At 37.0% G+C, this 26,176-nt stretch overlaps 1 protein-coding gene across 3 annotated transcripts in view; it reads left to right on the forward strand.

Annotated features, from left to right (window-relative positions):
- The window catches only part of KPNA1 (karyopherin subunit alpha 1), a 101,788-nt gene that overhangs the window by 40,688 nt on the left and 34,924 nt on the right, over window positions 1-26,176 (forward strand). For all 3 annotated transcript variants that reach the window (XM_017858199.1, XM_017858197.1, XM_017858198.1), the window contains 3 exons: window positions 15,547-15,654; window positions 19,052-19,151; window positions 21,473-21,567. In XM_017858199.1, coding sequence (XP_017713688.1) covers window positions 15,547-15,654; window positions 19,052-19,151; window positions 21,473-21,567 — 303 coding nt within the window. The remainder of the gene's footprint in view (window positions 1-15,546; window positions 15,655-19,051; window positions 19,152-21,472; window positions 21,568-26,176) is intronic.

The raw sequence follows: 26,176 nt of genomic DNA on the forward strand, positions 1-26,176 counted from the left end.
AAAAAAAAAAAAAAAAAAAAAAAAAAAAAAACCCAGAAAATTCCTGTGGATAGTACAAGGGAGACAGGAATGACTCATGAGACAAGGTATATGATATTAATCACACTTGGCTTTTTTTTCTCTGGCTTTCTCAGTTTAGTTTTTCTGTTTTCTGTAGGTAAATGTTTAGTTTCTTGGTTAGCCACTTCGGTGTATTTTCTCTTTGCCTTCCTTTTCACTTTTGTTTTGTCTGAAGATGTATCCTTTCCTGCTGCCTTTTTTGGCTTCCTTTCCACTTATGTAGGAGCAGGGTTAGCTGAGACCTGTGCCGGATCTCCACCTGGGCTCTTCCTTCCCTATCCCTTCAGCTGAGCTGACCTTCCTTCCTCTTGGATATTTTGGTGTTGTGGAGGCGTTGAGAGCCTTTGTGAAGCTAGGCTGCCTGGCCGTTGCTGTCCCGTCTTGTCCCATCCCGTCCTCTCCACTCTGTGCCAGCTGCTGAGACCTGCTGCGGGGGTTAGGTCATCTTTAAATTCTCTCGGCAATTTGTAGCTTTTGGTGTGTAGGTCTTAACAGATTTTTATCTTTTGTCACATTTTCCCCGAGTATTTCATTTTTATTGATGCTATTGTAATTGTTATTTTTTAGATTTCAGTTGTTCGTTGTTAATATGTAGAAATGCAGTTTAATTTTGTATACTGATCTCCTAAAGCTTGCTGAACTCACTTGTTAGTTCTAGTCCCTTTGTTATAGATTCCATTGGGTTTTTTACATAGGTAATCATGTCATCTACAGAAAAAAGTTTCCTTATTTTCCATTCTTATCTGGATGCCTTTTATTTCTTTAACTTGTTTGGTTGTATTGACTAGAACTTAATGGTGCAGTGTTGAATGAAAATAATAAAAACAGACCTATCTGTTTTATTCCTGACCTTAGGTGAAAAGTAGTGGGTCTTTCATTACTTACGATGTTAATTACAGGTTTTTCATGTATAGTCATGTACTACATAACTATGTTTCCATTAGCTATGGGCCATATATATGATGTGGTCCCATAAGACTATAATTACCTTATTTTTACTGTACCTTTACTATATTTTAATATGCAAATTTTTACCTTTGGGTTAAAAGTGCCTCCAGTGTTCAGTACAGTAACATGCTGTACAAGTTTGTAGCCTAGGAGCAATAGGCTATATCATATTGCCTAGGTGTGTAGTAGGCTCTTCCATCTAGGTTTGTGTAACTACAATCTGTGATGTTCACACAATGATGAAGTCGTCTGATGTATTTCTCAGACTCTTGTTAAGTGATACATGTGTATATTTTGTGAGATTAAGGAAGTTCTCTCTCTTTTTAAAATTTTTATTTCTATGTATGTACTTATACAGTATACTAAAGAAAAACTTTTTTATAAAAGAGTTTCTTTAAAACTTAAAAAAAATTTCATTGAGCCCAAAATGTCATATGACATTAAGGAAGTTCTCTTCTGTTCCTAGTTGAATAGATGTATAAACATTTAGGGTTCCTACATCTTCTTGATTAATTGACTCCTTGATCATTATGAAATTACCCACTTTCTGATATATTATTTATCTTAAACCAACTTGTCTGACATTATAATACAGTCACTCCAGCTTTCTGTTAGCTAGCATTGGCTTTGAAACAGTTTCATTGATATTTAATTCACATACTGTACAATTCACCCACTTGAAGTGTGTAATTCAGTGGTTTTGAGTATATTCATAGAGTTCCAGAACTTCACCACAACCAATTTTAGAACATTTTGGTCACCCACTAAAAAAACCCTTATGCCCATTAGCAGTCACTCTCCAGTCCCTCTGCTTCCCACTTAGCACCCCTCAACCCTCATCTACTTTCTGTCTCTATAGATTTGCCTATTCTGGACATTTCATGTAAGTGGAATCATACAGTATATGTGGTCTTTTGTGATTGGTTTCTTTAACTTAGTAGAGTGTGTTACAGATTGATCCATGTTGTAACATGTATTGGTACTTCATTCCCTTTTCTCACTAAATATTCCATTGTGCAGATATACCACTTTTTGTTTATTGATTCGGTTGTTGGACATTTGGATTAACTTTTTTACTATTGTGAATAATGCTACTGTGAACACCTACAAGTTTTTTGTGGATGTATGTTTTTATTTCTATGTATGTACTTACACAGTATGCTAAGTACAACTCTTAGTACAGTGTACTGAGAGTGGAATTGCTGGGTTATGTGGTAAATCTACATTTAATATTTTGTGGAACTGCCAACCTGTTTTCTACAAAAGCTGTACCATTTTGCATTTTTATTAGCAATGTATGAAGGTTTCAGTTTCTCCACATTCTTGGAACACTTGTTATTATCTGTCTTTTTTGAGACAGGGTCTCCCTCTGTTGCCCAGGCTGGAGTGCAGTGGTGCCATCATGGTTCACTGCAGCTTTGAGATCCCGGGGTCAAGTGGTCCTTCCACCTCAGCCTCCCAAGTAGCTAGGACTACAGGCACGCACCACCGTGCCTGGCTAATTTTTTATTATTTTTTGTAGACACAGAGTTTTACTATATTGTCCAGGCTGGTCTCAAACTCCTGACCTCAAGTGATCCTCCTGCTTCAACCTCCCAAGGCACTAGGATTGCAGGTGTGAGGCACTGTGCCTGGCCTCAGTGGTTTCTTTTAAATACTTTTTTTTTTCTAATGAGAAAAGTTTAAAAAAAATTGTACCACATTATTACTAGTTCTGATGGTCTTTATTCATTTTTGTAGATCTGTATTTCATCTGGTGTTAGTTTCCTTCTATCTAAGGAACATCCTTTGACATTTTCTTACAGGACTGGCCTGTTGGTGATGAATTCATTCAGTTTGTGTGTGTCTGAAAAAAGTTTATTTCACTATTTTTATAAAGACCTTATTTAATTTTTTTTAAAGCAGTTTTTGGTTCCCCTCAAAATTGAACAGATAGTACAGAGATTTCTTATATACTCTCTGCCCCCATATATGCATAGTCAGCATCCCCCATGGAATGGTACCTTTGTTATAATTAGTTAACCTACATTGACACATCATTGTCATTCAAAGTGTATGGTTTATATTAGAGTTTATTCCTGGTATTGTACATTCTGTGGGTCTGATATCACACAGAGTAGATTCCCTGCTCTAAAAATCTGTGCTCTACCTGTTTGTCCCCCTTTCCCCCAACCTCCAACAACTACTGATCTTTTTACTGTCTCTATAGTTTTGCCTTTTCCAGAATGTCATATAGCTGGAATCATGCAATGTGTATGCCTTTTGAGATTGGCCTCTTTCACTTAATAATATGTATTTAATGTTCCTCCATGTCTTTCCACTGCTTCATAGCTCATTTCATTTTAGTGTTGAATAATATTCCATTGTCTGGAGGTACCATAGTTTATCCGTTTACCTGCTGAAAGACGTCTTGGTTGCTTCTGAGTTTTGACAGTTAATGGATAAAACTCCTATATACATTTGTGGGCAGGATTTTGTGTAGATAGACACTTTCAGTTTTTTTTTTTTTATGAATACCAAGGAATATTGTTGCTGATCTTTTGGAAGAGTATGTTTAATTTTTGTTGTTGTTGAGACGGAGTCTTGTTCTGTCACCTAGGCTGGAGTGCAGTGGCACGATTTTGGTTCACTGCAGCCTCTGCCTCCCAGGTTCGAGTGATTCTCCTGCCTCAGCCTCCCGAGTAGCTGGGATTACAGGTGCCTACCACCACACCTGGCTAATTTTTGTATTTTTAGTAGAGACAGGGTTTTACCCTGTTGCTCAGGCTGGTCTTGAATTCCTGACCTCAGGTGATCCACAGTGCTCCCAAAGTGCTGGGATTACAGGCATGACCCACCGCGCCTGGCTGAGTATGTTTAATTTTGTAACAAACTGCTAACCTGTCTTCCAAAGTGGCTGTACCATTTTGCCTTTTCTACTGGCAATGAATATGAGTTCCTGTTCCACAGCCTTGCCAGCATTTGGTGTTAGCAGTGGTTTTGGATTTTGGCCATTCTGATAGGTAGGTAGTGGTATCTCGTTTAGTTTGCGTTTCCCTGATAACATATAATATGGATTACCTCTTCATATGCTTGTTTGCCATCTATATATCTTCTTTAGTGAAGTGTCTATAAAGGTCTTTGGCCCATTTTTAAGTGGGTTGTTTTCTTGTTAAGTTTTAAGGTTTTTTTTTATATATTTTGAATACTAGTCTTTCAGTAGATATTTTGCAGATATTTCTTCCCAGTCTGTGGCTTGTCTTTTCATTCTCTTGGTAGTGTCTTTCACAGAGCAGAATGTTTTAATTTTAACAAAGTTGAGCTTATCAGTTATTTCATGGATCATGCCTTTGGTGTTGTATCTAAAATATCATTACCAATCCTAGGAACTCTAGCGTTTCCCATGTATTACCTTGTAGGAGTTTTTCAGTTTTTTGGGGGGGAGGGGGATGGGGTTTTGCTCTTGTTGCCCAGGCTGGAGAGCAATGGCACAATCTTGGCTCACTGCAACCTCCACCTCCCTGATTCAAGCGATTCTCCTGCCTCAGCCTCCTGAGTAGCTGGGATTACAGATGCCTTCCATCACACCTGGCTAATTTTTGTTGTTGTTGTTTGTTTGTTTGTTTGGTTGGTTGGTTGAGATGGAGTCTCGTTCTGTAGCCGAGGCTGGAGTGCAGTGGTGCAGTCTTGGCTCACTGCAACCTCCGCCTCCTGGGTCCCGGTTCAGGCAGTTCTCCTGTCTCAGCCTCCTGAGTAGCTGGGATTACAGACATGTGCCAACATGCCTAGCTAATTTTTGTATTTTTAGTAGAGACGGGGTTTCCCCATGTTGGCAAGGCTGGTCTTGAACTCCTGACCTTGTGATCCACCTGCCTCAGCCTCCCCAAGTGCTGGGATTACAGGTGTGAGCCACTGTCCCGGCCTAAGTTTTGTATTAATAGAAATGGAGTTTCACCATGTTGGTCAGGCTAGTCTTGAACTCCTGACCTCAGGTGATCCACCCACCTCAGCCTTCCAGAGTGCTGGGATTATAGGCACGAGCCAGTGTGCCTGACCTAGTTTTTTATTTTATTGCATTTAGGACTGTGATTTGTTTTGGGTTAATTTTTGTGAATGAAGGGTATAAGACCTGTGGTTTAGATTATTATTATTTTTTTTGTCTGTGTGTGTCCAGTTGTTCCAGCACCATTTTCCCCCTTTGGACCTTTTTTCTTCTTCTTCTTCTTCTTCTTATTTTTTTGAGACAGAGTCTCACTCTTGTTGCCAGTCTGGAGTGCAGTGGTGCCATCTTGGCACACTGCAACCTCCGACTCCCTGGTTCAAGTAATTCTTCTGCCTCAGGCTCCCGAGTAGCTGGTGCCACCATGCCTAGCTAATTTTAGTATTTTTAGTAGAGACGGGTTTCACCATGTTGGCCAGGATGGTCTCAATCTCCTGACATCGTGATTCTCCCACTTTGGCCACTGAAAGTGCTGGGATTTCAGGCATGAGCCATCACACCCGGCTTGGACCTTTTTTTTTTATACGGATATTTCAATTGGCAAATAAAATTGTATATATTTCTGGTGTACAATATGATGTTTTGAAATATGTGTATATTGTGGAATGGCTGAATCAAGCAAATTAATATACAGATCATCTCATATACCCATCATTTTGTGTTAAGCACACTTAAAATCTACAGTCTCAGCAGGATTTGTTTTTTTGAGACAAGGTCTTACTCTGTCACCCAGGCTGGAGTGCAGTGGTGTGATCGTGGCTTACCGTAGCCTGGAGCTCCCACCTTAGCCTTTCGAGTAGCTGGGACTACAGGCCAGTGCCACCCTGCCCAGCTGATTTTTTGCTTTTTTGTAGAGGCAGGGTCTTGCTATGTTGCCCAGACGAGTCTTGAACTCCTGGCCTCAAATGATCCTCTGTCCTCAGCCTTCCAAAGTGCTGGGATTACAGATGTGAGCCACCATGCCTGGCTAATCTAGTCTTAACAGTTTTCAAATGTACAATATACTGTTATGAACTATAGTCACCTTGTCGTACAATAGATCTCTTGAACTTACTCTTCCTAACTGAAATTTTGTATCCCTTCACCAACATCTATCCAACCTTTCCTGTCCCCAACCCTCCACACTTATTAACAACCATTATACTCTCTACATCTATGAGTTTGACTTTTTTAGATTCCACATAAAAGTGAGATGTTTATGTGGTCTTTCTGTGTCTGCCTTATTTCCTTAACATAATATCCTCCAGGTTCATCCATGTTGTTGCAAATGATAGGATTTCTTTCATTTTTAAGAACATTGGTCTGTTTTTAAGAACATTGGTCTGTACCACACTTTTTTGATCCATTCATCTGAGATGGACACTTAGGTTGATTCCATATCTTGGCTATTGTGAATAATGTTACAGTGAACCTGGGAGTGCAAATATCTCTTTGACATACTGACTTCCTTTCCTTTGGTTATGTGCCCAGTAGTGGGATTGCTGGATCATATGGTAATTTTAGTTTTTTTTGTGGAGCCTCCATACTATTTTTCATACTGACTATAATAAATTATATTCCCATCAGCAATGTGCAAGGGTTTCCTTTTCTCAGCATCCTCACCAACATGCCATCTTTCATCTTTTTGATGATTGTCATTCCAACAGGTATGAGATAATACCTCATTATGGCTTCAATTTGTATTTCCCTGGTGATGAGTGATGGTGAGCATTTTTTCATATACCTATTGGCCATTTTATGTCTTCTTTTGAGAAATGTCTCTTTAAGTTCTTTCCCTATTTTAAAATCAGATTGTTTTCTTACTATTGAGTTATTTTTGAGTTCCTTATATATTTTGGATAGTAACCCCTTATCTGATGTACAGTTTGCAAATATTTTCTTCCGTTGCTTAAATTCTCTTCACTCTTTCGATTCCTCTGCTGTGCTTTTTAAAAAGTTTGATGTAACCCCATTTGTCCACGTGCTTTTGTTGCCTGTGCTTTTGGGGTCCCATCCAAAAAATCATTGCCTAGACCAGTGTCAAGAAGCTTTTTCCCTATGTTTTACAGTTTCAGGTCTTACGTTTCAGTCTCTAATGCATATTGAATTAATTTTTGTTTATGGTGTGGGATAAGAGTTCAGTTTCTTTCTTGTGCACGTGGATGTCTAATTTTTTGAGCCCCATTTATTGAACAGACTGTTCTTCCCCTATTGTGTGTTCTTGGCACCTTTGTAGAAAAATCAATTAATCATAAATGTGTGGATTTATTTCTGGGCTGTTTATTCTCTTTCATTGCTCTATGTGTTTGTTTTCATGCCAAGACCTTGCTGTTTTGATTACTATAGTGTGTAGCATACAGTTGACCCTTGAACAAGGTCTTGAACTGCTTGGGTCCACTCATATGCAGATTTTCCCCTGCCTTTACCACTTCTGAGACAGCAAGACCAACCCTTCCTCTTCCCTCCTCCTCAGCTTACTCAACTTGAAGACGAGAAGATGAAGGCCCTTATGATGATCCACTTCCACTTTATGGATTGTAACTATATTTTCTCTTCCTTATGATTTTCTAAATATCTTTTCTTTTTTGTAGCTTACTTTATTGTTAAGAATACAGCGTATAATATATATATCATGCAAAATATATTAATTTAGGGTTTGTGTCATTGCTAAGACTTCCAGTCAATGGTAGCCTATTTGTAGTTAGGCTGTAGGAGAGTTAAAAGTTATACGCAGCTTTTTGACTGCATAGGGGATTGGCTCCCCTGATGCCTGTGTCATTTAAGGGTCAGTTGTATTTTGAAATCAGTCAGTGTGAAGCCTCCTCTGTTCATTTTTGCTCAAGATTGCTTTGGCTATTTGGGGTCTTTAGTGGGTCTGTATGAATTTTAGGATTTTAAAAAATTTCTGTGAGAAATGTCACTGGAATTTTGATAGAGGTTGCATTGAATCTGTAGATTGCTTTGGTTAGTATGAACATTTTAATACTGTTCTTCTAATTCGTGAACATAAGAGTATATTTCCATTCATCTATTTCAGTTTGTTTCATCTGTGTTTTATAAAGTTTTTAATGTACAGGTCTTTCACCTGTTTGGCTGAATTAACTCCTAAGTATTTTATTTTATTTTTGTAACCATCGTAAATGGAATTGTTTTCTTAATTTCTTTTTCAGATAGTTTGTTGTTAGTATATGGAAATGGTACACATTTTTGTTTATTGATTTTATATCCTGCAACTTTCCTGAATCCATGTATTATTTCTAACAGTTTATTGGTAGAGTCTTTAGAGTTCTTTCTATGTAAGGTCATGTGTTCTGCAGTCAGGGACAATTTCATTTCTTCCTTTTTAATTTAGATACCTTTTATTTCTTTCTCTTGCCTAATTACTCTGGCTAGGACTTCCAACACTATGTCGAGTGAAGATGGCAAGAGTGGGCATCTTTGTCTTGTTTCTGATCTTAGAAGAAGAGCTTTCAACCTTTCACTGTTTAGTATGATGCTAACTGTTGGCTTGTCGTATATGGCCTTTATTGTGTTGAGGTAAATTCTTTCTATACCTGATTTGTTGAGTTTTTATGAAAGGATGTTGAAATTTGTCTCGTGCTTTTTCTGCATCTATTGAGACAATCATATGTTTTTGTCGTTCGTTCTGTTAATGTGATTCACATTCATAGATTTGCCTATGTTGAACCATCCTTGTATCCCTGAGCTAAATTCTACATGTTCATATTGAATGATCCTTTTAATGTGCTGTTGAATTTTGTTAATATTTTGTTGAACTCCAGCACTGTTTATTGAAAAGACTACCTTTGCACTGTTGTATTTTATCCGTTTCTTTGTCAAAGATCATTGTACTAGATTTATGAGGTCTGTTTCTGGGCTCTCTATTCTGTTTCATTGATCTGTTTGTCTATTCTTTTGCCAGTACCACGCTGTCTTGCTTACAATAAAGCTTGAAGTTGGGTAGAGTCAGTCCTCTAACTTTGTTCTTTTCCTTCAGTATTTTGTTGGCTATTTTGGATCTTTTGCCTCTCCATATAAATTTTAGAATCATCTTGGTGATAGAAAATAACTTTCTGGGGTTGTAATTGCATTAAATATATAGGTCTAGTTGGGAAGCACTGACGTCTTGCCAATGTTGAGTCTTCCTGTATAGACAGGAATAATACCTCTGCAGTTATTTAGGTTTTAGATTTGTTTCATCAGAGCTTTGTAGTTTTCCTCATAGAAATCTCATATATATTTTGTTAGATTCATACCTAAGTATTCTGTTTTTTTGGGAGTGTAATGTAAATGACACTGTTTTTAATTTCAAATTCCACTTGTTCATTGCTGGTGTATAGGAAAGCAGTTGAATTTTATATATTAACCTTGTATCATGCAATCTTGCTATAATTGCTTATTAGTTCCAGAGGTTTTTTCATTGATTCTTTTGAATTCTCCATGTGGACAACTATGTCATCTGAGAAAAAAAGATGGTTTTATTTCTTCTCATCAGCATGCCTTTTTCCCTTTTCTTGTCTTAATGAATCCATTAGGACTTGCAATACAACGCTGAAAAGGAGTGGTGAGAGGAAATCTCCTTGTCTTGCTCCTGATCTTAGCAGAAAAGCTTCTATTTTCATACCATTTAAGTATGATGTTAGCTGTAGGTTTTTTCTGGATATTCCTTGTCAAGTTGAGGAATGAGAATTTTTAAAATCATGAATGGGTATGGAATTTTTTTTCATATGCTTTATCTGCATCTGTTGATATGGTTGTGTGATTTTTCTTCCTTAGTTTGTTGATGTGATGGATTTTATTAATGATTTTCAAATGTGGGACCAGTAATTTACACCTGGGATAAATCCCACTTGATCATAGTATGTGATTCTTTTTATACATTGTTGGGTTTGTTTTGCTAATGTTCTGTTGAGGATTTTGCACCTGTGTTCATAAAACATGTTGGTCTGTAGTTTTCTTACAATGTCTCTGTCAAGTTTTGGAATACTCTGATGTTGGCCTCTACCGAATGACTTAGGAAGTATTCCTTCTGGTTCTATCTTGTGTAGGAGATGATAGAGAATGGGTATAATTTCTTTCCTAAGTGTTTGATAAAATTCACCAGCAAACCCATCTGGTCCTGGTGTTTTCTGTTTTGGAAGGTTATCATTGGTTCAGTTTCTTTAATACAGGCCTATTCAGATTGTTTCTTGTGTGAGTTTTTGGTAGTTTGTGGCTTTCGGGGAAGTGGTTCATTTTATCTAGGTGATAAAATTTGTAGCAATAGAATTGTTCATAGCATTCTTTTTTTATTTTTATATTTTTGAGACAGAGCCTCACTGTTACCCAGGCCAGAGTGTAGTGGTGCCATCTTGGCTCACTGCAACCTCTGCCTCCTGGATCCAGGCAATTCTGGTGCCTCAGCCACCTGAGTTGCTGGGATTACAGGTGCCCGTCACCACACCTGGCTAATTTTTAGTGCAGACGGGGTTTCGCCATGTTCGCCAGGCTGGTCTTGAACTCCTGTCCTCAAGTGACCTGCCTGCCTCGGCCTCCCAAAGTGGTGGGATTACAGATGTGAGCCAGTATACTGTGCCTGGCCAGTATTATTTTATTGTCCTTTTAATGTTCATGAGATTTGTAGTGATTTCTTTCTTTGATTTCTGATATTAGGAGTTTGTGTCCTCTTCTCTTTTTGCTAGTCTGCTTGGCTAGAGGTTTATGGTTTAATTGATCTTTTCAAAGAACAAGCTTTTGGTTTTATCATTGATTTTCTCTGTTGATTTCCTGTTTTCAGTTACATTGATATCTGCTCTTATTTTTATTCTTCTACTAACTTTAGATTTAATTCGCTGCTGCTTTTTCTGTTTTTTTAAGGTGATTGATTAGATGATTTTAGATCTTTTGTCTTTTTTGGTAAATACATTCAATGCTATGAATTTCCCTCTAAGCACTGCTTTCACGTCATCCCACAGATTTTGATCAGTTGTGCCTTTATTTTCATTTAGCTCAAAATATTTTAAAATTTATCTTGAGATCTCTTTTTCGACCTATGTGTTATTAGAAGTGTGTTATTTAATCTCCCAAGTATTTGGGGTTTTTTTTTTCCGATTATATTTCTGTTACTGATTTGTAATTTAATTTTATTGTGGCCTGAGAGGAGACATTTTATGACTTGTTCTTTTGAATGTGTTAAGTTTTGTTTTATGGTCCAGAATGTGGTCTATCTTGATGAATATCTGATGTGAGTGTAAAAATGTGTGTTATTTCTTCTGTGACATAATCTGTGGATGTTCATTATATTCAGTTGATTGATGTTGAGTTCAATTATGTTCTTACTGGTTTTCTCCCTGCTTGATCTGTCCATTTCTGATAGGCGTTGAAGTGTCCAACTATAATAGTGAATTCATTTATTTCTCCTTGCAATTCTGTCCATTTTTGCCTACATAGACATTTTGTTGTTAGGCTTATGCACGCTAAGCATTATGTCTTTTTATCCTTATTTTTATGACCTTTTTATCCTTATTTTTATCCTTGATAACTTGCCTTATCTGCTGTGTCTGAAATTATTACAGATAACTCCACTTTCTTTTTTTGAGACAGAGTCTCGCTCTGTGGCCCAAGCTGGAGCGCAGGGGTGCAGTCTCAGCTCACTGTAACCTCTGTCTCTCAGGACATGCACCACCATGCCTAGCTAATTTTTGTGTTTTTAGTAGAGATGGGGTTTCGCTATGTTGGCCAGGCTGGTCTTGAACTCTTGTCCTCATGTGATCTGCCTGCCTTGGCCTCCCAAAGTGCTGGGATTACAGGCATGAGCCACCATGCCTGGCCAACTCTTCTTTCTTTTAATTGGTGTTAATATGATATATATTTCTCCATGTATTTACTTTTAATCTGTGTTTTTATTTAAAGTGGGTTTCTTGTAAACCACATCCAGTTGGTTCTTGTTTTTGTGATCCACTTTGACAATGTCTTTTCGTCTTTATTTTTTGCCAAAATGCTGATTTATTTAGAATATTGAACTGAATATTTCAGTCAATTAAATTGAAATCAGTGAAGGAATACATTGTATAAGCAAAATGATTTGCATTGTGGGACATACTGCGTACTTTCAAGGAATTGTGGGACTAAATGTAAAGGTGTAGAGTGATTATGTTGACAAATATAAAGGGATTTTATAGCTGACCTCTTCCATTTCCTGCCCTTACTGTCACCCCTGCATTGTATGCAGGCCCAACTTCTACATGTCAGAACCTGTGTTTCTTTACCTGAGGACTCTCTGTGACCACTGAATTCCAATTTTGCATCTGTGTAGCAGGTTGCAGGTACCAGAAAATTAACATTCCCCAACAACCTTGAACCAATGATGGAAGATGATGTATGAATAATACCCCAGTTCCCTCACCCCTGAATAAGATGACTCCAAGATGTATCTTGACAATCTCTCTTAATTGATGCACTTAGACTATTGACAGTCAAAGAAATTGCAAAGATAGTTGGATTGATATTCACCGTGTTTGTTACTGATTACTATTTGTTACCCTTGTTTTTTGTTTCTAGTTATGTCTTTCACTCTTTTTCTGCTTTTGTGGTTTTATTTGAGCATTTTATATGATTTCCATTTTCTCTTTCTTAGCATATCAGTTGTACTTTTTTATTTTGCTTAGTGGTTATCCTAGAATGTCTTAGATTGTAAATGTATATTTACAACTACCTCAAATCTGCTTTAAAATAACACTATATACCTCTTCACAGGTAGTGTATCTTACTATGAGATAATCCTGTTTCTCCCTTCCTTGTATCATTGCTGTTATTCATTTAACTTATACAGAAATGTATGTAATCTTATGTATATTTACATTAGCATACATAATCAAATGCATTGTTGCTATTTTAAACGAAATTTTACCTGCTAAATCAATTTTTAAAATGTTTTAATTTTACATTCACTTATTGATTCTTTGATGTTCTTCCTTTATGTAGATCTAAGTTTCTGATCTATATCATTTTCCTTTTTGCTAAAGAATTTCGTTTAACATTTCTTGGAAAGCAGGTCTACTGACAATAAATTTCCTTAGTATTCTGAAAAAAATCTTTATTTCATCTCTTCACTTTTGAAGGATGATTTTGCAAGGTTCAGAGTTTCTAGTTTGGTGGTTTTCTCTCTCAACACTTCAAATATTTCACTTCACTTTCTTCTGGCATGTGTGGTTATCATTCTTACCTTTATTCATGTGTAAGTACAGTGTTTTTCCCCATCTTTTAGGATTGTTTTTCCTTTATTTCTGATTTTCTGTTGTTTGAAAATGATATCCCTAGGTTTAGTGGGATTTTTTTTGGCGTTTGTCCAGCTTGGTGTTCTCTGGGCTTCCTGTGGTTTTGTTCCCAGACTAAACTGAGGGTTGGGCTGCTATTTCTCGTGGCCCAATAACGAGATTGCAGATGAAGTGGGGAGGAAGAGAATTTTTATTTTTGTAACCGGTTACAGGGAGAAGGCCTAGAAATTATTGCCAGACCAACTCAAAATTACAAAGTTTTCTAGATATATGCCTTTTAAGCTATATGTCTACATGTAAGTGTGTATTCATCTGAAGACATAAGTGATTAACTTCTTTTAATCTATAACTAAGGTCCGAGTCTTGAAGATCTTCCTCTGGAGTCTCAGTAAATTTACTTAATCCGGGTGTTGGGGTGATTACCCTTATCTTGTCTCCTGCTCAGGGAGGTTTGTTGCGTTCTTTCAGACCTCCAATAAACCTGTTTGTGGAGGCCTGGGGAGTTTCTTTGTTATGCTTTAAGGCCCAGGAAAGGCCCAAGTAAAACTCTTGGTGGGCTTTTGTTACATTCCAGCCTTTGTATAAGGGCACTGGCTTTTTTTAGCTTTTAATATTTAACTTAACCACTCAGTCAGTACTGCAACAGTTGTTATGAGCCCTGCATTAGTGAGCCGTGGCCTGCCACAGTTTGGTGTCTGATACTAATTTGGGGGAAATTCTCGGTCATTATTGTGTCAAATATTTCTTTTGTTCTTTCCTCTCCTCCTGATATTTCCATTCCAAGTTTATTATACCATTTGTAGTTGTTTCAGTTCATAGATACTCTATTCTACTTTTGTCGTCCTTTTCTGTTTTGTTTTAGTTTTAAATATTTTGAATGAGATTTCCTTAAGCTCAGAGATTATTTCTGTAGCTGTGTCTTGTTTACTAAAAAGTCGATCAAAGGCATTCTTCATTTCTGTTGTTTTTGATCTCTTGCATTTTTTTAGTTCTTTTTTAGAATTTCCATCTCTTTCCTTGCATTGCCTATCTGTTCTTGTATGCTGTCCACTTTATTCATTTAAAGCCCTCGGCATATTAATCGTAGTTTTAAATTCTTGGTCCGATAATCCCAATATCATTGCCGTAGCTGAATCTGGTTCTGATACTTGCTCTGTCGCTTTAAAATGTGTTTTTTATCTTTTAGTATGCCTTGTATTTTTTTCTTGATAACTGGACATGTACTGGGTAAAAGAAACTACTGTTAAATAGGTCTTCAGTAGGGGTTTTAGTATTAGAGTAATGCTGATCTCCTAGAATGAGTTGAGAAGTACTATATCTGCTTCTGTCTTCTGGAAGAATATGATTATGTGCTGATTAGTATTAAGTTAAATCTCAGAGGGAACTTCCTGTAGATCTTGGATATTCTCTCTGTGTTGTACTCTGCCTTGCGAATTTTAGGTCTCTTGGCCTTCTCAGCTCTGAACTGTGTTTCCTCAAATTCAAGGAGCATCTAAACTCTGTTTGAGTTTACCTTCCCTGCAGTGCAGCCTGGAACTGTCTGCGTAGTAATCTCAGGCAGTAATGGGGCTTATCTTGGGTGTTGCTTTCTGAGAGATCACTGCTCTGTGCTTCTTGTTGTCCAATGACTGAAACATTATTTTATGTATTTTGTCTGTTTTCAGTTGTTTAGGGTGAGAGAGGGTAAGTTACTGTTACTGCATCATGGCTTAATGAATAAGTGTGCTGCCCAGGATTCATAAGAATATAATGGTAATCTCCCTAGTTGGCTGACTTTGGAGAGAACTAGTCTCCTTTGCCTATACAAATTAACGGGGCTGCTTTAAAGGTAGTGCTTAAGCAGTCATCATATGTTGCCACTGGTTGCTGATAGGTTGGGAAGGTCAGAAGCCTCAGTCCACCGTCTTTGGAGATTAGGAGGGAAGTATTAAGTCATTTGAACATAGTTTTTATTTTCATTTTCCCTGGTACGTTGTTAGGACTGTCCTGATGTATACTTTACATAAAGGGATGAGGAAGATGTCCAAGCATGACCCAGCTCCTTTTTCCAACTTTTTTTTTTTCATGTCATGTAGTATCAGTCCTCTCTTAGTAAGTTTTACCTTATCAAGTGTTGTTTATAACACATTGTGATAGTTAATTGTATTTGATTATAAGACTATGGAGAAATCTGAAATGGTTACTCATCAGTAAAAGCCGACGGCTTTAGAATTTTAAAAATGATTTTCAAAGACTCCACTTTGAATGGGATGCCTAGTAGTTGAATGTTGAACTCCCTTGTGTTAGAATTTACATTTACATTACTACCAATCTTTTATATTTCAGTTATTCAAGCGGAGAAATGTTGCTACAGCAGAAGAGGAAACAGAAGAAGAGGTTATGTCAGATGGAGGCTTTCATGAGGCCCAGATCAATAACATGGAGATGGCACCAGTAAGATAATGAACTCTTTTTGGTGTTTTGTGATGAAGATATGAGATGTAGATTTCCTTTTGAGTTTTAAAAAAAGGTTAGATGGCTACAAAAGTACTTGGCATTTCATTTTAAAAGAATATGCTTAATTTCATGGTTCATTAAATGTTTATTATATTTTCGATAAAGTGCAGTTAAACTATAAGGATTAATTCTGCTATAAAACTTATAAAGCTAATTATAAGGTAAAATTGTTCTTTAAAAGTTGAATAGTAATAGATACCTTATTTATTTATTTATTTATTTTTGAAGAGACAGAGTCTTGCTGTGTTGCCCAGGTTGGAGTGCAGTGGTGCAATCATAGGTCACTGCAATCTCGAACTCCTGGGCTTAAGTGATCCTCCTGCCTTAGCCTCCCAAATAGCTGAGACTACAGGCATGTGCCACCATGACTGGCAAATAAATTTTTTGTGGAGACGGGATCTCACTGTGTTGCCCAGGTGAACTCTTGGCCTCAAGTGATCCTTTCGCCTTGGCCTCCCAAAGTACTAGAATTACAGACTTGAGCCATCATACCCAGCCATAAGAGATACTTTAAAGAAAATAATGATTTTTTAATTCATTTACAAAATTGACCTGTTTGTATGATTTAAAAACTTGATTCCACATCAGAACTGTTGGATTTTTCTGTTGTAAACCATTTTGTTACTTTTTTGAAGTTAACATGAAGAGATAAAAGTCATGCTTTATTTGTATGGATTAGACCTATCTAGATTTAATTTTTATTTATTCTTTCTGAGAACTTTTGTATATTAAAATGTTCCCTTCTCCCCCACCTTTTTTTTGGGTAAATGGTGGCATACTATTCATAGTATTTTGTCATTTTTGTTTTTATTTCATTTCATTGATTTGCAGTTTACATGAACCAACTTTCTTTGAGAGTTGGGGGGGTAGCAGTATTATTTCCTTTGGAATTCATACAGACATAGCCAATGCCATCATTTTGTAATGAAAGTTTCTAGGCCCTTCAGAAAGCCAGTCTTTCCAATTTTTTTAAAAGAGGAACTGTTAAGTGAATATAAAGTGTTTTATGGATTGTATTAGGGTTCTCCAGAGAAACAGAACTAATGAGAGAAAAAAATTCAGTTTAAGAAAGTGGCTCATGTCTTTGGGAACTGGCAAGTGTGAAATCTATAGGGCATACTGGCCCAGTATAAATTCAGGTTAAGAGTTGATGTTGTTGAATCCCTTTTTCTTCAGAAAACCTAGTCTTTGGTCTTAAGGGTTTCAACTGATTGGATGAGGCCAACTTGCATTGTGGGGCCGTCTACGTCAAGCATACTGGTTTAAATTTTAATCACATCTAAAAATTAACTCTCACTGCAACATCTGGACTGTGTTTGATTAGATAACTGGATACCAGGATATAATCCAGTCAAGTTGACACATAAAATTAACCATCATAGTCTACGCCTTGCCAGTTGGTATCCATACACATCTCCTTACACCATATGCTTTGTCTCAAATAAAGGTAACAGCAAAGCTGTACCTCATCTAAGATTAAACCTTTTTTTTTTTTTTTTTTTTTGAGACGGGAATCTTGGTCTGTCACCCAGGCTGGAGTGTAGTGGTATGATCCCGGCTCACCGCAACCTCTGCCTCCCGGATTCAAGTGATTCTCCTGCCTCAGCCTCCTGAGTAGCTGGGACTACAGGTGCACGCCACCATCCCCAGCTAATTTTTTGTATTTTTAGTAGAGATGGGGTTTCACCATATTGGCCAGGTTGGTCTTGAACTCCTGACCTCGTGATCCACCCGCTTTGACCTCCCAAAGTGCTGGGAATACAGGCGTGAGCCACCACATCCAGCCAGATGACAACTTTCTTTTGTGCAACTGAAAATATATGGATGGTTCTTGACTTAAGAGGGTTCAAGTCAGGATTTTTCAACTTTACAGTGGTGTGAAAGCGATATGCAATCAGTAGAAACCGTATTTGGAATACCCATACAGTCGCTCTGTTTCTCATTTTCAGTACAGTGACTATCTCATGTAAATTACATGAGATAGTCAGCACTTTATTATAAAATAGGCTTTGTGTTAGATCATTTGTTCAGCTTAGGCTAATGTACATGTTCTGAGCATATTTAAGGTGGGCTAGGCAATGAAGTTTGGTAGGTTGGGTGTATTAAGTGTGTTTTTTACTTATGATGTTTTCAACTTATGATGGATTTAGTGGGGCATAACCCCATTCATTGTAAGTTGAGGCATATCTGTAGTTACTCTGAGAAGAGGATGCAAAATCTTTGGGTGATGTTCACTCCTGTCCTTGATAGCCTGTGACTTAAATATTATAATGTAAAGTTAACAGTACTTAAATAGTGTGATGTAAAGTCAGTACAGCTTGCTATAAGAGGATAAGAGAGGGAAGAAAAAGATATTTGCTTAGTGTGTGTGTATGTATATATATATACGAATGTGTTTATGCAAACATATTCATAAATCATATAGAAACCTTTAGGAATCAGTCTTGCAATTTTGAAAATACTTTTCTGATTCTTGAGTAGAATGCTTCATATATTCCCCTATGAGGATTTTTAGATATTGCTTACCAGTCATCCAGCATTTGCAGCTTAGTGCAGCTTTCCCCACAATTCGTCTTGTTGACTGTTACCCTTCATGAAATAAGAACTTTGTTTCTTTGTGACAATCAATCCTGAGAAGAAAATTAACTGCTAATACTGGGGATGAGTTATGGTGGGAAATGGAAACATTCTAATAAAGCAAGGAGGTAGTGGGAAACTGGAAAGTTTTAATATAACAAGAAATAAATTTTAAATAAGTTTAAGAGTCAGCTGTTGAATTTGTCAGTGGCTAGATTTATACAGGACCACTCTGTATACTCATTCAATAAATATTGCAGAGCATTTGCAGTACACCAGCCCTCAGTGTGATAGAGTGGTAAGACAGACAGAGTCTTGGGCTTACAAGGAGGTTACAGTATACTGGAGGAACACAGAAAAATAGCTGGGAGTGAAATAGGGTGATGTGGTAGAGATAGAGTGGCTGCTTTAGGCTTGGAGGTCTTGAAAAGCCATCTTTTAAAACTTAACATTTAATTTTGATAACAAAGAATAGCCAGCTATGTGATGAACAAGGAGGGGAAGAGCAATAAGCTCCTTGTCTTATTATTTACTAGTAAGATTAGTTTCTACTGTGAGCTTTTTAATGATAGAGAATATGGCTTCATTATATTATTAATCATCTTACACATTTCTACATGTAAAGATTGTCCTACCTTTGTGTAACTTCTGGGAAAGTATGATTAACTTAATAACTTGGCCATGATATCTGTTATCTTTGTTTCCTTTGAATTAAGGTTGATAATGTATTATATGTTCTTTTTGTTTGTGATCCCAGGGTGGTGTCATCACTTCTGACATGATTGAAATGATATTTTCCAAAAGCCCAGAGCAACAGCTTTCAGCAACACAGAAATTCAGGAAACTGCTTTCAAAAGGTGAGCTATGAATATGTGAGTATATTTTTTCATCTCTCTACAAAATTACTTTCCCATAATCTGTTTTTCATACCACAGATAATTTGTTTTGGAGTATATTTATCAATAAAAGGATAAAAATGTAGACATACATGTAATTGTGAACCATGCCCAAATTTTAAGTTTCCTATGTATTTGTGGGATCTTACTAGGATCAGAAAGCAAAATTATTTTCATTTTTAGGTTATTTTATAAAAGACCTTATGGAGAATAGTAGTCAGTATCTCATGTTAATTCAAATTGAGAGATTAACTTTTTTTTATAGAGTAACTTTAAAAATATTCCTTGAAAGAGCCATGATTGTTGATTTTAATGTCAGCAATTTACCACTGAAAGTTAAGAATGGATTTACTGCTAGGCAGGGTGATTACTTTTTTTTTTTTTTTTTTTTTTTTGAGACGGATCTGTCACCAGGCTGGGCACAATCTCGGCTCACTGCAATCTCCAACTCCCTGGTTCAAGCAATTCTTCTGCCTCAACCTCCTGAGTAGCTGGGATTACAGTTACATGCCACCACGCCCAGCTAATTTTTGTATTTTTTTTTTTGTATTTTTAGTAGAGATAGGTTTTTACCATGTTGGCCAGGATGATCTCGATCTCCTGGCATCGTGATCCGTCTGCTTCTGCCTCCCAAAATGCTGGGATTACAGGCATGAGCCACTGCGCCCAGCCAGTAGTTACTTTTTTTGGTATAATTAGTGTAGAATGGAATCTGATATTTGTTATCAACCTGGGCAAGTAAAAAGAATTCTGAACCAGATTATAATGTTGGTAGTAAATATTTAAACCCTCCAGTATTAACTTATGGTTGTTTAGAGTCATTGGTGATTAAAAAAAATTTAATATATCCCTTGAGGTTAAGTGGAATAAAAAGCTACCACTATAGACAAAAAAAAAAATTGTCTTTTGCAGACTGCTTATTAAAAATATTTGAAGGAAATGTATACTTCCTCACCCCTTTAAAAAAAGTCTTATCTCTTTCAACATGCTAAACCTAATGGTTTTCTTCTGTAATGTGCTTTTTTTTAAGGGCTTTCACCATTCTACTACCTTCCTGCATGTATTCTAGTTTGCCAGCATCACTCTTAAAAATGTGGTAACTAGAATCCAGTATTTCAGATATGTTGTTATTAATTTAGGTCATGGTGAGAGGTTACCTTCTTTGCCCTAAGAATGTCTATTTTGATAATGTAGTCCAAGGTAGCTAGTTATTTTGATAGTTGTGGCATAGTAATATTTTACTGAATTTTAAGCAAACTAAACTCCCTAGTGTTTTTCTTCATGAACTGTTGTAGGTTTTGTTCGTGAAGTCATGTAGATTTTTTAAAATTGTGTTTTAAACAACTTAGATGCTTTATTTCTGTTTGTTGTTGTTGTTGTTGTTGCCTATTCTGACTTATTGTTGTTCTTTTTCTGTGTTATTTCTGTAACTCAGCATATTAACTAGTTTATTGTAATCATCAAATTTGTTTTTTGTGTTTATCTGAGTGGTTAATAGAAATGTTGAACCAGGTAAATGACATGTCATTAGAGTCCTCTCCAAATTAACATTGAACTGTTAATCATCTCTTTCAGTAAGGCCATTGACTTGGGTAAGAGTCTCCCTAGTAGTATGGTGATCTCATTGCCGGTTTTCTGGCATTGGCACATGCATATTATCAGTAACTTTGTCAGTCTCTGACTGAAGTTATTAATCTGATTGTCTATGACATTTCCTTCCTATTTGCCTTGTAAGTTTTTATTGAGTGACATCATTTATAGGATACTGTATTATCATGAATGAAAGTGAGATTAAGTTGGCAAGTCAGTCTTCGTAAATTCTTGCTAGCTCCTACAGATACACAATTAAATTCTGCAGGCCTACTGAGAATCTTGTAATGCAGTTCCTTAAGACGATTTACAACAGACAAGAGCAGTTAGACTTAAAACCCATGTATAGGAAACAGGCTAGAAGGAAGTATACTAGAACAGTAACATTGGTCTTTTGAGGGTTTTTTTGGCCCCTGCTTTCTAGGTTTTCTAAAAAGTGGATGCAGTAATTTTAATTTTTAAGAATTCTTTCCATCCGTTATTCCCATATTGAGACTTGTCTTCATTGTGAGACCTTTCAGACTACCCTGTCCTCAAAGTGATAAACCCAATTTGACATTTCATTTGTTTTGGATAGATTTCGAACATGAGAGATGGTAAATGGAGGGAGGGATGTTAAGGAGTTTTGAGTGTCAAGTTCTTGCATTGAAATCAAAGGACTGTTTTTTTTCTTTTATTTCATGGGGAAACAGAACCGAACCCTCCTATTGATGAAGTTATCAGCACACCAGGAGTAGTGGCCAGGTTTGTGGAGTTCCTCAAACGAAAAGAGAATTGTACACTGCAGGTGCGAATAATTTTTATTTATTGCCTCATAACTTAATTCCCTTTGAAAATTTTATTTTGTACACAAATTTGTTACTAATTTTATCTGTATGAAGAATTAAGTTTGTTTATAATGATATTCCTGACAACTGCATTGCAAGCTGCTTTTATAGCTTAGTTAACATGTAGGCCTTTGTTATACTCTTCATAATTCTTGTCATTTTTAATTGTTTAAAATGTTTTTTGATTGTGGATAATACTTCTCTGATAGGAAAATGTTTACAGCAGAGGAGCCATTACAGCTAGGAACCTAAGTGTGGGCTACATAAACTTTAGTTTTGAGGGAGTTTTAGATGATACTTGGTGACTTTCTCAGGATGGTGTAACATGGGCTAGGATCAGAGTCTCATTAATTCCCAAATCTGTTCCTAATTAATTCTTCCTCCACCCCACAAAAAGCCGATAAGGAGATAACCTTGTCGGGAATCTGTGTCCTTATTGCTGTGTCAATTTAGGCTTTCAGTACTCTACTATATAAGAGATTCCAAGAGGAAATTTTGTAATCTCTGGATTCAGAATTTTGGGTTTTTTTCTTCTTCTTTTTCTTGAGACAGAGTCTTGCTCTGTCGCTGGTGCTGGAGTGCAGTGGCAAGATCTCAGCTCACTGCAAATTCCATCTCCCAGATTCAAGTGATTCTCCTGCCTCAGCCTCCCATAAAGCTGGGATTACAGGCGGCCGCCACCACGTCCGACTGAGTTTTGTATTATTAGTAGAGACGCGATTTTGCCATGTTGGCCAGTCTGATCTCGAACTCCTGACCTCAAGTGATCCACCTGCTTGGCCTCAAAAGTGCTGGGATTATAGGTGTGAACCACTGTGCCCAGCCAAGAATTCAGTAATTTTCATAAGCAAAGAAACCAACAGTCAGCTGACTGTCACCTTGAAGTTATCTAGAAATTCTAAAATACTATTTTTACCCCCCCCGGATAAAGTTGGGTTTTTAGTAAACTGGTGATTTTTTAGTAAACTTCCCTGGAGTAACCAACTGAGTCAGTGCCTTTATTAGTAACGAATACATGGTGATCCCTAAATTCTCACCTGTAGGATCTAATCTCAAAGGCTTGGACCTTGAAACTATGCAACTACAAAAATTGGTTAGATGCCAAGTTGTTCACAAAATGGGATTATCTTTCTAAGAAAATATTGGCCAAAACTAGTTAATCATAAAGATATCCCCATCCCTTGTGTGCTGTTCTTTACTCTGAGACTGGAACCATGTAGACACTGGGGCATTTTTGTAAATGATAGCTCTTGTCCCCAGGTTCCTTACTGTCCACACCATTATAGATTATTCATACAACTTGATGATTTGCTTTGATGTTTTCTCTCCTTTCCTCCTATCCTTTCTTTCTCTTTGTTTTACACTCTTTGTTGCGGTGATGAGTTCCTTCCAGAGGAAAAACAAGAAATCCAGAAAAGGTAGAGTACTTCAATGTCCCATCAGTTTTTCTTCTCCAGTTTGACATTTACCAGTTCCCATGCTCATTTGAATTAAGGTTCTGTTTTGCTAGCTGCCTCCTGGATTGTAATTCTGGTCCCCATCTAAGGCCAGGATCATCAGACACCTGAAAAATAATCACGTTCACCCTGAGAGCAAGGGAAGAGAGAGACTTTTCTCAGGAAAAAAGGAAATCCAGACAACCAACACTGCAGAGAACAGAGCCTGATCCCCTAAGCAACCTGCCAAGAACCAGAGGGACCAAATGAGGAACCTTACTGCAGTTTATTATTTGAAATGCTTTGTAGGAAGAGGGAGGTAGGGAAAATTACTTTGTTCATGCTGAAAAAAGTGTTTCTATCCTGTCTCTGGGAATGAGAGTAGATGAGAGATACTGAATTTACTCCTTGATCTGGCAGTTTTTATTAGGTGGTTGTGGAAGTCTAGTTCTTCTATGCATTAAAGATAGATGGTATATAACCTTTCAGATCTAAAATGAAAACAGTCGGAGAAGTGGATCTTTCCACATCTCTGCATTCCCTTGTACTCCTTAAAAAGTACAAGTACATTCTCAGACAGTGCCCTCTTCTGGCTAAGACATTCTACATCTTTTTTTAATTCATTACTCTGTAATTGTGGAACTTGTATTTTAACACACCTGAAGATGAAAGCCTTCAGAAATCTCTAATTTGCTTCTACGTAAACTCCCAGATTCCACCCTTGTGCAAACTAATAATTAGGCTGAAATATTGCAGAATGATTCCTCTGGAAGTGATAACCTCATGATTTTATGAGGATAGTCTTAGCTGTCCTAAGACTGAGAAATAACCAACCTGTTTGTTATCTAAGGGCCATCTCTAGCTTTTTTATGTGCACATTTAAGGACACCATGGTGTTCTTTCTCCACTGTGAATAGTGGGGACCTTTGGCCACCTAGAAGCAAGAAGGGCAAGTATATTGAGAGAGACCTTAAAGCCAGGAGACTTGTTGCTCTGCCATGTTTTCAAATAATTAGACATGCTCTGGGAAGCTTGGAGGTTACTCCTTCCTTTGTCTTCTTGGAGAGCACACAGATGTAAGCTATCCCTGATACTTTTACCTGCTTACTAAAAGTTGAATAGTGCAGCTTTGGAATAGGGCTTTTGTCATTTCTGTTCCAGAAGGAGTGTCATACTGTGTGGTGCCAAGAGGAAATTTGATGGCTCAGCTCACTAATAAATCTTGTGAACAAACTTAATTTCTTCATTCCATAGATAAAGAACTGTGAATCCTAGTGAAGGGTCTTTTTATGTTCTTTCTGGCTTCCCAAGTCAGTAAGGTACCTCAAACCAGGGAGATAAAAGTACCTGCTTTGAGCATTGCTGCCCAGGTACTGAAGGTGAACATGGGTGGAATCTAGGATTTTGGAAGCAAACAATGCCTTTTAGCTAAGAGCATTCTCAAGCTCAGTGAAATCTAGGTCTCAAATAGACTTGAGCCCTTGTCATGAGACTGGTCTTGTTTATGGCATGGTCTGTGAGCCTACTTTGTTGGTTCTTGTGAGTCCAGGCCCAGTATCTTTGTACTGTCCTTTGCAATGCTGAGATGTGGCATTCCCAAACTTTCTTATAGAAGCTTATAAAAATAGCTAGAAATAAATATATTGCCTTCTGTTTCCAAATATTAGACAGATAATCCTTGAAACATTGTAAATTTGAATTACATTGGCTTAGTTTCCCCTTTTCTGCCTTTCTTGTCCCCTCTAAAAGCTTAATGTGATAAACTGCAGTAAGCCTTCATCCTCCTGTGTCTTTTCCCATCTTCATTGATCTCTCTGCCTTTCCTGGAAAGTTGCTCAGATGACTCAGGCAGTGTTCTCTGCAGAGTTTGCAATCTGGGTTTATTTTTCTGATGTGAGCCTTTCTTTTCACTTGCTCTCCAGGTGAGCCTGGCATTTGCTAGGAACCAGAGTGGAACCGGCAAAGTGGCCAGCAACAGAGTCCTGATCCAAATGGAGAAAGGGAACCAGGCGTACCTCAACCTGGAGTGGGAAACTTGATAGGAGGTCAGAAGTACTTCAGCTTTGGATTCTCATTTTCCTTATTTAAGGAACTGAGCGCCAGAAGGTAGAGACTAAGAAAGGGAAGAGAGAAAACATCAAACCTTCAGTGTGCAGATTTCAGTTGTAGCCTTATTTAGTGAGTTCGGGACAGTGAAAAATAATGAGTGGAATTACAGTTTATAAGTAGTTACAGCTGCGTGATAGCTTGTTTCCTTGTATGGTGCCATTCTTGGATATTAAGAATATAATAGTTTAAAACAACAAAAGAAGTGAAAATTTTATTTGGCCACCATTTGTTACTTCAGGCAATACCATTTCTTAGATTTTTTTTTTCCCAGGTTAATGATTTCCTCGTAGTAGAGTTGCTTACTTTAATTAATTTCTTTGGCTGTTTCTATCATCACTTTATGCATATGTGTTTGCCATCAATTCTAGGCTTTCCCATTTCACAACTATTTCTTGTTAAATTCTAATCTAGTACCCAAGGCTGAAACATTTAGAAAAAAACAAAAACAAAAATAGATTGCAAATCTCAGTGGAGTATAGCTTTAAATTACAGACTATGATGAAAGGGAAGTTATGTAGTTTAAAGTACATCTAATTTTTAAAAAGCATATTCTTAAATATGTTTAACAGTTACTTCTTCTAACATTAATAGAGACAGACCTATACTCGGAAATTCTGTTTTTTACTCCCCCCCATACATATATGGATACATGCATAAACATACATATATATCACACATGTATAGATGGGTGTAGAAAATTTCACAAATACAGCTTGATTAGCTTTCACAAAGTGAAAACAGCAAAGTAATCAGCACCCTGTTTGTTTTTATTGCCTTGTTAATGCATGAATATGATTGTATTTTCAGTGGTCCTCTTGTTAGAGTTACCCATTTACTTCTGTCCCCAGTAATAGCAAAACTGTTCTTGATTTTCATTCCTGAATTGCATTCAGAGGTTATCATCATTGTGTACTACTTAGTGATGAGCATAACTGGCATGTTATTCTTTTGCTAAGATGTAATAATTTCTCTCTCTTTTTACTATCTGTATTCAGGCTGTTATTCACTTATTTTTCATTTTCTT

The sequence above is a fragment of the Rhinopithecus bieti genome, unplaced genomic scaffold (genome assembly GCF_001698545.2).
Source record: "Rhinopithecus bieti isolate Rb0 unplaced genomic scaffold, ASM169854v2 scaffold_48450, whole genome shotgun sequence".
In the NCBI taxonomy this organism is placed as follows: Eukaryota; Metazoa; Chordata; class Mammalia; order Primates; family Cercopithecidae; genus Rhinopithecus; species Rhinopithecus bieti.